This window comes from Nannospalax galili, unplaced genomic scaffold (assembly GCF_000622305.1).
Source record: "Nannospalax galili isolate Female #2095 unplaced genomic scaffold, S.galili_v1.0 scaffold429, whole genome shotgun sequence".
Classification (NCBI taxonomy): domain Eukaryota; kingdom Metazoa; phylum Chordata; class Mammalia; order Rodentia; family Spalacidae; genus Nannospalax; species Nannospalax galili.
The window spans coordinates 2,446,630-2,459,714 of record NW_008360330.1 but is presented as its reverse complement, the minus strand read 5'-3'; the positions used below and the strand labels follow the sequence as shown (position 1 = coordinate 2,459,714).

Below are 13,085 nucleotides of genomic sequence, written 5' to 3'. Positions count from 1 at the left end.
TTGGTTTTTCTTTGGTGGTTTAATATTTATTCTAGATATAAATTCTTTGCTAGATTAATTTATTACAAAGATCTTTCCTTCTGTTTGGTTTGCTTTTTCTTTTGTCTTCATTATGCTGTTTGATGAATAGAAGTTTCTTGTTTTAATAGCATCAAATTTCTCTTTCTTAATATCTTTTATTGTAGGTCAAAGAGTCTTTACATGTGATCATGCAAATATTTGATGCTTTGTTTTGTTATTTTCACATTTGGAACTCTGCTCTACTACTTAGAGATAACGTATGTATAATATATAGAGATCGTTTTACAGGGATCTCTAGGCATTCTTCATTAAAAGTCCATTTTAATAGCATCAAATTTCTCTTTCTTAATATCTTTTATTGTAGGTCAAAGAGTCTTTACATGTGATCATGCAAATATTTGATGCTTTGTTTTGTTATTTTCACATTTGGAACTCTGCTCTACTACTTAGAGATAACGTATGTATAATATATAGAGATCGTTTTACAGGGATCTCTAGGCATTCTTCATTAAAAGTCCATGCTTTTCTCCATTTTTCAGGTTCATCATGCATCCATATATACATATATAGGCCTTGGGGCTCTCTTTTCTGCTCCACTGTTCTATTTGTCTATCCTTTGGAAAATACTGTATTTTATACTAGAAATTTAAATCACCATTTTCTTCAGGAAACTCTTAGCTAGTTATGGCTCTTTGCATTTCCTTATACATGTTTGAATCAACTACTACTACAGTTCCATGATAAGCCTGCCATGATTTTTATTGAGATTACTTTGACTTTATAGAAAATTTGGGCTAATGTATTTGTGCTTTTGAATCCATGAACATGTTATTTCTATATATATTTAGGTCTTACAAGTATCTTTAAATTTTTTGATATTCTCTAGGCTATCAATCTTATACATCTTATTTTAGAGTTAATAATCTTAATGCTGTTGTAAATGATGTCTGTCTTTATTTTCTTATTGATTCTGATTTATAAAAGAAATTCAGATGGCTTTTACATATTTTTTAATTCCCCAACAACCTTGTTAAACTTACATTAATTCTAATTTGTAGATACTTTTATGTTTTCTATGTACACATCATAATCTGCAAATAACAGTTCAGTGTCTTTCCTCATGATCCTTATATCTTTTATTTATTTTTCTTGTCTTACTCTGCTGGCTAGGACATCGGTACAGTGATGAATAGAAGTGATGCTAGCTGGGCATCCTAGTCTTGATGCTGATCTCAAAGTGAAATCATTCGACGTGTCACCATTAGGTATGATGTTTTCTGTAGGGTGTTATTTTTTTTATTTTTATTTTTTAGGTTTTTTTTTTTTTTTTAATCATTCAAGAAAATAAATTTCTGTTCCCATAAGAGGATTTACTTTAGTTATGAGTGGGGTTTGAATATACTCCAGAACTTTTGTACATCTAAAATAATAGGATTTTCCTTTTTCATTCTGTCAACCTGAATAAATTATGTGGGTTTAACAGACAGTCCATCAGCTTTGTACCTCCAATTACCAACCATCAAGATTAGCCCAGGGTTTTCTTTTCTAGAATGTTTTATCTTGTAGAAGAACTTACCAGGCCAGTTTATCCCCTTGAATTGTATAAACCAAACTTGATCATTTTATGTATTTTCTTCTATATGATTTGAATTGTTAGTATTTTGTTTAGGATTTTGCATCTGTATTTATGAGTAAGATGATGAAATTGTGTTTTTCTAGCACTGATCATCTGCAGCTTTGCTGTAAAGGTTGTTTTTTTTTTTTTAATGACTTGGGAAATGTAACCTCTTTGGTGGGGGCGTTGTTTTTGAGAAAGGATGACTTAACATAGTCTAGGATGGATGTCTTTGTTGAATATTCAAAAATGTTTTCTTGCTAGAAAAGCCACCTGGATCTGTGGTTTGTTTTCAATAAGCTTGAGGTTATTGATTCAGTTAAACAGTTACATGTAGTTTCAGGTTTTTGTTTTGTTACTTTTTTGGGGGGGAGGTCTTTTTGGGACAGGGTCTCCCTGTAGCCCCAGCTGTCCTGGAACTCACTATGTAGACCAGGCTGGCCTTGAACTCACAGAGATCCACCTGCCTCTGCCTCCTGAGTGCTGGGACTATGGGCGTGTGCCAGCAAACCCGTCTTTGTTTTGTTACTTTTTATGTTTTCTGAGAAATTGTCTACTTCATCAAATTTTGAAAACTTTTGATGTGAGAGTGGTATAACTAGAGCTTTCATGTTCCCAGGGTTTTACTGATGTCTTTCATTCTGGTATGACATAAGCATTGCTTGGTTTTTTCCTTGATCAATTCTTCCAGTGACTATGTCATCAATTTTATGACTTTTTATCCTAAGAACCAACTGTTTCTCTGTTCTGTGATTTCTGTTTGAATTAATATTCTTTAGCATCACTATCCTCCTTGGGTTTTTGCTGCTGTTCTCATTTATTGATCTGGATATACATATTGTTCTGCAGACTTAGGGGTGGGACTTGTTCTCTTCATTTTTAGCTTCATCTAAGGTTTCTGATCTTGATTGTTTATGGTTCTGATTTTCTTAAGCATGTGGATTATTTAGAAGTAAACTTCATATTAGCTGAACATGATTTTCTTTTTTTGGTACTGGCTTATTGATTTAATTGTGCTATAACAAAAAAAATTACTGATTTGAATTTTAATTAACTTTTTTTCTTTTTTGAGAGAGGATTTTATCTTGTTGTATAGCCCTGGCTGGCCTTGAGCTCTCAGTCTTTCTGCTCCAGTCTTTATATTGCTGGGATCTCGGGCTTATATTCTGGCATATGAGCGTACATTCATTGCACAAAATAATAAATTTCATTATGACATCTTCATCATATATATAATGGACTTAGATTGTGTTCGTGCCCATTACCTTACTGCTTGCGATAGCCTTATTACCCCCTCTACCCCTTTTTACTTCTTAGACTTTTTTTCCCCTTTGGGTACGAAGGATTAAATCCAGGGATTCACATATGCTAAGCAAGAACTCTAACACTGAGCTATATCCCTAGCTTTTCTTATTACTTTTTAATTTTGAGAAAAGTTCTCTCTAACTTTGCCAGGCTGCCCTTGAAGTTACTCTGTAGCCTAGGTCTCAGACTCCCAAGTAGCTAGGATTTGGAGGCCTACACCACCACTTCCCCCTTTTAAATCTAGATTCTACAATGTATGAGAGAAAGTGTGGTATTTCTCTTTCTGAGTCTGGTCCCCCCCCCCCACCTAAAATGATCTTCAATTCCATTTTATTCATAAGCAATGTTTTCTCTCATTCTGTGTGGTGTCTCTTCATGTTGCTGTTTATTTCCTTTGCTCTGCATAGTCTTTTAGTTTAGTGAAATTCCATTAGTCAATTCTTGCTGTTAGAATGCTATTCAGAAAGTCCGTCTTTTCCTATACCTTCATGTGCTTTCCCTATGTTTCCCTCTAATAATTTCAGAGTTTCTGCTCTTAAAGTAAGGCGTTTGATCCATGATGAGTTGATTTTTATCCAGGCTAAGAGATAGGGGTCTAGTTCATTCTTTTACATGTGGGCATGAAGTTTACCCAGCACTATTTGCAGAAGAGACTTCCTTTTTCTGATGTGTTTTTGACCTGCATTGAGGATTAGGTGTCTGTAGCTGCACAAGTTTTTCTGGGTCTTCTATTCTAGTCTTACCTATTTTTGTACTAGGACCATGTTATCATTGTAGCATTTTATATATTTGAAAATACGTATTGTTTTCAGCTTGTTCTAGGTCAGGATTGCTTTTTGTGCATTTCTATTAAATTTAGGATCATTTTTCTACTTTTGTGTAGAATATCAGTAGAATTTTGTTGGAAATTGAGAACCTATAGATTGCTTTCAGTAAGATAGCCATATTCACAATATTAATTTTGCTTATCTATGAACATGAGAATTCTTTCCATTTTCTAGTGTCTCCAGTTTTTCTTCAGTGTTTCATAGCATCCGTCATTTAAGTGTGTTACCTTCTTTGTTAAATATATTCCTAGAGAATTCTTTGATTTAATTTCTTTCGATAAAATATTTACTATCTGATAGGTGGTCAGTTCTGAAGTATTTATGCTTGAAAACAAATGTCTTTCTGAAACTGTATTGTAGTAAAAGCTTCTTAAATGTGTGGTGGTGGGCTAATGCGATGTCTAAGTGGTTAAGAGCACTGACTGCTCTTGCAGAGGACCCAGGTTCCATTCCCAGCACCCGCATGGTGGCTAACAACTGCCTGTAACTCCAGTTCCATGGGATCCAGTACCACCTTCTGACCTCTGTGGGCATTGCATGACACAGGTGCACTTACATATTTGCATGCAATACATTCATACACATAAAAATAATAAATAAATATTTTTAAAATGTGGTGAAAATTTTCTGCATTTTTACTGAATTGTTGTGTTATTCTTATATCAATTATGGAGTCATACTTGAGATAATTTTCTCATTGACTGTTTATAGTTGCAGTATGCTTTTGTGTACATGCATGTTTATATGCAGGGACCTGCATGCGTGTGATAGAGCCCTTGCCTCAGCCCCTCCAATGCTGGGATTATAAATGCATGACATCACACCAGATCAAATTCAGGTCCTTGTTCTTTCAAGGCAAGCATTTTACCAACCAGTGCTCAGTATACTTTTTAAAAATATGCTTTGTCAATCTCTTTTGTATTTAAATCCTCTACTGTAAATAACATGACTTTATTTTTGTTTTATGCTTTTTTTGAAATTTTTATTACATTAAAAAATTCTTATTACTATTTGATGTGTTTGTGTATGTGCGCGCGTGTGCGTGCGCACACATGCACGCACACGCCTTGATGCACATGCTTTCAGGAGTCCATTCTCCTTCCATCTGTTGGTTCCAGGGATTGAACTCATGTTGTCAGGCAAGTGCCTTTACCTGCTGAGCCATCTCACTGACCCTGTTACTATATTTTTTCTCTGTGTGGGTTCTTGACCTCTCTTTGAAAATTTCTCTTTTGATTCATCTATATTTGGGGGGAGATTGTTGCGATGGAGGTCTAATGTAGTCCAGACTGGCCTCCAGCAAGCCAAGAATGACCTTGAAGCCCCGATTCTACAGCCTCTACCTCTGGAATTACAGGCATGTACCATCAGGCTAAGCCACCTGGAATGTTTTTTAGCACATCTTTTTGTGTAGTTTTTACAATGACTGCACAAAGTATATAATTTATACCTCCCTTTTCTGCATGTGTATGGGTATGCCTCTGGGTGGATGTGCATGCATATGTTGTATGTGCATGTAGAGGCCAGAGACTGATAATCAGGTGTCTTCCTTGATCACTCTCCACGTTATATATTGAGGCAGGATCTATGACATGAAACTGAGTTTGCTAATTCAGACAGTCCTGCTTGCTTGGGGACTCAGCCTGACCCTGCTTGCTACATGCTGGATTTTCAAGTGGCCCACTAAGTCTGCCCTACATTTAAGTGGGTGCTGGGGATCTAAATGCTAAACCTCATACTGCCACAACAAGCACTTATCTACTGAGCCATCTCTCTAGCCACTAATCGTTTGTATCGTACTGCAGTATACTGGGTGTTGACATTCATCTCCTTTTAAATAAGCCATCTTATTTTGAGCCCCCCCCCATCTGTTTGTTTATTTTTGGTTTTATTTGCTCTATGTTTGTTTCTCAACTTTAAAAATTGCTGTGGGAGGGTTGAATGAAGTCTTAAAAATCAAGCCTGTCATTAAGATTATAAGTATGTTTCTATAGTATTGGTATAGGACAGTAAGGGTTTTGGCTTGCTGTAGTATATTCTTTGGGTATATTTTTTGCTTTTGATAGTAAATCTTAGGATTAGTATATATTGAGTATTGCCATCTTATTTTGGTTATCAACTGGTTCCCTGAAAGTCTAATAGTGTATTCTTTTGTTTATTTTAGATTACCTACATATAATTTGCTGTTATATTAGCTATAAAACTGAATTCACACAATGAGGTTAATACCCAAGTATATCCTTATTTATAAAACCAGTAGTGTGGAGATCAAAGAAATCAGTGTCAAGATCCCTGCCTATTGAAAACTAATGTCATCATTAGAACAGTTTTTATTTTGAATCCTTTGTGTTTTTATGGTGTTTTGAGATACTTTACTTTTTTAAATGTTTTGATACATTTTCTTTGGTTTTTTTCACTGTTCAAAGAGTGCTTGTTACTGATGTCGTTTAGTAGCTCCAAATTCCATGACTATGTTAAGGCAAATTTGATTGAAGAATTTACATTCTCAGTTTGTGACTGGTCTTCATTTAGATAATAGCCCTTTATCTTTATGGACTTTCCTTATTCATCTCCAGAACATTTTTGGACGTATATTTCTTATTCTAGGTTCTGCCTCTTGGAGTTACAGTGTTTACAGAATAAATTTAGACCAGTTCTTTTTGCTTCCTTCCAGTGTCTGTCCTTTGTCTTCTGTTTACTGAAATATTTTATATTCATGCCCTGACAATTTAGATATACTTTCAGAATCTCATCTTGAAGTGGGAATGCCTTTGTTTAATATTCAATCTCTATAAACAGTTTTTTCCTTCAGAATTCTTTTCTATTTTAATATTTCTTGTTTGGCATCTCAGAATTAACACAGGTAAAGGTTATCTTTTTTTAATATTCATTAGAATAGCATTTGTGTCTCCCCTCTCCCACCCCTGCCCCACCCCCATGGCTACCATTTACCTTTTCTGTCTTTCCATTCTGGTTAATATGCTCCTTCCTTTTGTTGCCTCTTTAATGCTGACTTTCCCTACTGTCCTTAGTTTATTTTTTTTCAGTAGATTGATGTTGGGCACTACATTCATTGTCATGTGTTCCTCTTAGTACTTCTTTCCTCACAGCCTTAGCATTTTATTATTATTTTTTTTTTTTATATTTACCTGTTATAAAATTCTGTTTGCCCTTTAAGGCTAATGTATTTAGTGAGTTTAATTTAAGGTCTAATTTCACTTAGATCTTACTGTTCATACTCTCCAACCTCCAACCTACTGTTCTCAGTGTTTAGCAAAATGCTTCCGATTGGTAAATACTTGAATTCATGTTATCAATTAGCAAGAACTATGCCTGTTTTACCACAGTGATAGAAGATGCTAACACTAATAAATCTTAAACAAAAATGCTCATCCCTTACACATTATTGAAGGAATTACACAATAATGTACTATTATTTCCTTTAGGGAATAATGCAGTGGGTGGCAGCATGCTATCTAGAGGAAGAAGGCTGCTTTCATTTGAATTGTGATTCTTTCTCTTACAAACTAAATGATCTTGAACAAGTCACTTAACCTTTCTGTGCCTCATTTTCCTGATATGTATAGTATTTGTTTCAAATGTGGCGATCAGTATTATGCAATTACTTGTTACTATATTTTAAAATGATTCTGTGTGTTTGGGTTAAAGTGAAACAACCAATTATACTATATATTGTGGTATAGAAATTCCATAAAGCAGAAATGCATAGTTAAAATTTAATAGCTATTTTGATTAAATAATTTCAGTTTTAATACTGTTAATAAAATCTGAAGTAAAGTTAAAGGATTTTTAATTTTTAAATTTATTTTTGTTATATATATATAGCCTGTAATGCATATGGAGGCAAAAAGAGGTCATTGGATCCCATGAAACTTAATTATATGTTGACTGTTATTATGTAATTTAAATGCTTATATTTTGATGATATGAAAATGACTTAGGGGACTGGAGAGATGGCTCAGTGGTTAAGAGCACTGGTTGCTCTTGCAGAAGTCCTGGGTTTGATTCCCAGCACCCACATGGTGGCTAACACTTGTCTGTAACTCTAGTTCCAGGGTATCCAACACCCTCTTCTGACCTCTTTGGGCATTGCACGACTCAGGTGTACTTAACATGCATGCATACAATATAGACATGCATAAAATAAAAACAGTAAATATGATATTTTTAACAAAGAAAATGGCTGTGATGCAATGGGCAAGATATAGAAATAAAGTGTCTTAAATATGTTTTTTAAATTCATAAAATGTAAATATTACAGTGCCTAACTTATAGTTGCTTTGGAGTAATTGAATTTAAATTAAAAAGTAGGTTTCAACTGACACTTTTTCCTCTTAGCATTTCGATGAAATAACATGAAAGCTCTTTGGATATCTTGTATTTTTTGTAGTCAGTTTTGTCTTCATTCACCTTTCATATTTTTTGTCTGTGTTTATTAAATAAGCATACCATTGTGTTTCCATAAAGATAAGTCTCTGCATTTGCCTGTTAGCATTTGAACTTACTGCTTTGGTTTTCTGGTTAGTAATTTCATTCCCCTTGTTTACCTTTACTGCTACGTTGAGTAGAAATTATTCACCAAATGTAAGACTAATATTTTAAAATGTTGATGCCAGTGTTGTTTAGTTTAGAAATTTTTTTTCTCCCTTTTTTATTCTGCAGCAGTTGGAACAGATCCAGAAGGAACTGAGTGTTTTGGAAGAGGATATTAAAAGAGTAGAGGTAAGAAATCAAGAATTTCTCACATTTTTAGTAATTTTACTTTGATTTAAATTTACATTTTTGTAGGGAAAATAAAGTCTGAGTACTTCCTCAAAAATAAAATATAATCTAAGTTTATATTCACATTTGTTGCCAAAATTCTTGATTAAACTGAACAAAATTTACTTCATTTTCCGGAAACTTTATCATATTTACTTAAATCATTTCTTATAGACCGTTAATTATTGCCATTAAAATGATTCATTATTCCATTTTTTATTAAGTAAATATTTTGACATGTCTACTGTGTGTATTACTAGATACTGAAGTTAATTAAGAGATATGCAAATACTTTACCATGTTGTGGGAATTTATAGTGAAATGCAGTTTGTTACAGAAGCCCATTGGGAAATTCTTGAAAAGGTCTCATAGGCTACTGTGAGGTGAGGTTATTGCATTGGTTGCATTCGCATTTAGTATGTGTTTTTAATTGTTCATATATATTATTCCCTTTTGCTGTCATATAAAACATCAAAGGGTAATTACTATTATACTTAATGGGTACTCAGTATCTCTTATGACATTCCTAATTTGTTATATTTAGGTTACATATTTAACTATTATTGAGCTAAACCTGGATTAGCCAGAAATAATTCTACCTGGTTATGCGTCTTTAGTGGCCTTTTTAGTTTTGCTGTTTTTTATTCCAGTAGTCAGAATTCAGCTCTTAAGAAAGAAGGCCAGTTGTCAGTGAGATTCAGAGACATAATTTATGTGATAATCACTGACCAGTAGACATTTTCCTTGAAGTTAATGTTCAGACACTAGTATTTAAGCCATTATTTTAAAAAGCCAGTGTTTTAATCAAGAAGATTGTTATTTTTTTCTTACTCTTTGTAGAGAATGTTTTTAAAGTAGAGAGGGACAGACATATCCCAGGTTTTATTGTTGTGCTTTGAAGACTTGAACCTAATGACCCACCCTCATATCCTATTTATCCTAATACATATTAATAGATTATCACCTAGATGAAATGCCTAGATTAGGCATTTCACTGTTCACAAAGTATATTGTATGTTTTCTCTTTGCCTTTGACCTTCTCTGCATTTGGTGACTTAGTTGGTAGAGAACAGTATTTATTAGGAACTATAATCCCTTAACACTCTGTACTATAGGAAAAGTTTGCCTCTTTAATTTTGTGGATGCTTTGGAAAAGTATCCTTGAGAAATTTGAATATTAAGACAAAAAGGGACCGATGAAAACCTGAGGATGGAAGGAAATATAATGTCATTTATATTTTTGATTTATACATCTTCTGTGTGGAGTGTTACTATAACTTAGATAATTTCAATTTCAGGAAATGAGCGGATTATATTCCCCTGTCAGTGAAGATAGCACAGTGCCTCAATTTGAAGCTCCTTCTCCGTCACACAGGTACAGAGCTTCACACTAGTACTTGCTTAGGCTTTTGTATTACCATATACTCATGGGACCCTTTTTAATGCAGTGTTTGAAACCACTGAGAAATTACTTCATTGTGATCTAGAAGTGAGATTCACATTGCCCATAATTTTTATGTTTTGGATTTTCATTCCAGAAAAGTTAGTAGGTAGAATGTTACAGTACTTTAAATATACATCTGGATTAAAAGTTTGATTAGTTTTTTGATGTCTTATAAATTAATGTCAGATATCAAGATTGAAATTCGGAAACATGAAATGGTAATGTTAGAGAAAAATGTGATTAAAAACCTTAAGTCTTTTCCCAGCTTTTGTTTGTTTGGTTGGTTACGGTTTCTTTTGGGGGAGTAGGTTCGGGGCGCAATGATTGTGCTCCCCCTAGATTTAAAATAAGGGCAATAGAAAGATGTGTTAGTTTAATCTTCATAGTATTTCTTTTGCATTTTGGATCTCACTGTGCAGCCCAGGCTGGCCTTGAACTCATCATATTCCTGCATCATCTTTGCCTGTTTGCCAAGTGCTAGAGTACTAGGAGTACCAGGTGCACTTCTGCTCCTGGCCTGGCCTTTTTCTTGGTGATGTGGTGGTGGAGGTGGAGGTCTTGCTATGTTGCATGAGTAGCCTAATCCTTCTAAGTAGCTGGGATATGGGAACAATAATACCATGCCTTTCCTGGTATTGTCTTTAGCATTTGAGAGATAGAAACAGGAGAAGCAGGAGTTCAAGATCATCGTTGTCTACATAGCCAGTTCAAGGTCCACCTGAGATGCATGAGGCCTTGCTTCAAAAACCAAGCAAAAGTAATTAAAGACAACAGCCACCTGGCTGAGGAGGTTAAGAGCATTTGCTATTCCTACAGAGGACCTGAGTTCAGTTCTCAGTACTGAAGTTGGGTGGCTCACAACTGCGTGTAACTCCAGCTCCAGGGGATCTGACACTCTATTCTAGACTCAGCAGGCACTGCCTTCGTGTACACACCCCACTCTCACACACACATAATTAAAATAAAATCTTAAATTGGTAGGGGGAGATGTCTCAGTGATAAGATCCCTTGCTGTTCTTATAGAGGACCCTGGTTTAGTTCACAGCACCAATGTGGCAGCTCAGAGTTGTCTGGAACTCCAGTTCCAGGGGTTCCAATGCCATTTTTTGGCCTCCATGGATACTGCACACACATGACACTTAATACAGGTAAAACATTCATACACATAAAATAAAATAATAAAACCTAAAAAAAACTGTCCTACTAATTTAATTAAATCTTATCATCTGTATGCTTTATTAGAGTAGGATTTACCTATCTCTTGTCACAGCTGTCTCTCTAACACTTGGCTTCTTTGGGCTATTTGTAAAATAAAGTGAATGAATGTGATTCCTCTTAGCTTTTGTAAAATTCTAATTTATAGTGTATATATATATATAAATTTTGAAATTTGAATTTTTGTGCTTTGAATGTTCAAAATAAGAGCAGTTATACATGTCACTTGTTATCTATTTGTTGATTTAGGATTCTAGTGGAAGCTTTTCAGACAAATAATTTTAGGATACCATGTGAGGCTGTCAGTATATCCATTGTTAGTACAGTGGATTACACAATCCTTCAGAAAGATAATATATGTCTAATTTGCTACAACATGTGGGAAAGGGACACAGGGATGTTTTAGTTGAGGGGCTGTTCATGAAAAGTATTTTAGTTACTTTCCTGTTGCTGTGATAAAGCACCATGACCAAGGCAACTTATAAAAGGAAGAGTTTGAGATTACGGTTCCAGAGGGTTAGAGTCCATAATAGCGAGGAAGGAATGGCTGCAGAGGTGGAGTAGAAAGCTAAGAGATCATATCTTCAAGCAGGCACGGGAAGCAGAGAGAGACTGGAAATGTGTCAAGACTTAAGAAATCTCATACCCCCTCGCCTAGTGATGTACTTCCTCCAGCAAGGCCCCGCCTTCTAAAACCTCTTAAAACAGGATCATCAACTGGGTACACAATGTCCAAATACTTGAGCTTATGGGGACATTCTCATTCAAACCACCATAAGTTCACAACCATGTAAAATGCAAAGTGCATTTAGTCCACCTTCAAAAGTCTCAGTGGGCTTTGACAGTTTTAATGTTCTTCAAAAGTTTGGAGTCCAAAGTCTCTTTTGAGACTCCAGGCAATCTCTTTACTTTAAGACCCTATAAAATCAGAAGACAAATTACAGACTTCTGACGTACAATAGAACCAAATATACATTACCATTCCAAAAGGGAAGAATGGGGGTATAGTGAGGAAATACTGGACAAAAACAAGACCTAAAACCCAGCAGAGTAAATACCGTACCCAGTAACTCCATGTTTGATTTCCATGACTTTACTTCCAATGGGCTTAGCTGCCCCACTCCCAGCTTTACTGCATCCAGCATACATCTGTCTCTTGGACTGGTACCACTCCTGTATGCTGCTCTCCCTACCAGATGTCTCGTGACTCTGGCCTCTCTAGTATCTTGGGATCTCTACTCCAATCAGACTTCACCATTACACCTTCATGCAATGGCCTTTTGGACTTCTTGGCCTGTCAGGGCCTTCTTTATGTATGAACTCCCCTGAAGAACACTGCCTGCCCTTGACAGCGCTCTGAAACTGCCAAAGAAGAACCTTGCATCCTTCCTGCCTCTAAAGCCAGTACTGATAGGTTAAAAATGCTGGGAGAGTGGAGAGCACGATGGAGGAGGCACCGAGGCACAGATAGAATTCTCAGCGGGATACAGATTTATTTCGCACAGGGCACCTTTCCCTTGGGGAAGGGAAAGATGTCAGGGAAGGGCAGGGAAGGGAAAGATGTCAGCCCACGGGCTGTGAGCTGGGACTTTATATATGGGGGCTTTAGGGTGTAGAAGGGAGGAATGTTTGGGGGAGAAATCAGGGAGGGGGAAGCAGGAAAACCAGGTAGTATTAGGGTCTGGAAGTGTTTACTTTTTCCCTCTTAAGAGAAAAACAGCTTCTAAAATCTCTGGTTATCAGGTAGAATCTGCTTATCCTATCTTTGGAGGTCAGAGGAAAGGCAGGCTGCTTCTCAGCAGAGTTTGTTTCCCTTGACTTCAAAGGTCAAGGTGCTTATCAGCTAAGTTCCCTTTTTCAGGCTCCAAAGTCTGTA

The 13,085-nt window shown here is 35.6% G+C and overlaps 1 protein-coding gene across 1 annotated transcript in view; it reads left to right on the top strand.

The window, feature by feature from the left end:
* Cop1 (COP1 E3 ubiquitin ligase) overlaps window positions 1-13,085 on the top strand; it is a gene marked incomplete in the record, with an annotated part of 182,023 nt that overhangs the window by 42,256 nt on the left and 126,682 nt on the right. Inside the window, 2 exon segments of the mRNA XM_008826109.3 lie at window positions 8,452-8,511; window positions 9,849-9,925. Of these exon segments, the coding sequence (XP_008824331.1) occupies window positions 8,452-8,511; window positions 9,849-9,925 (137 nt within the window).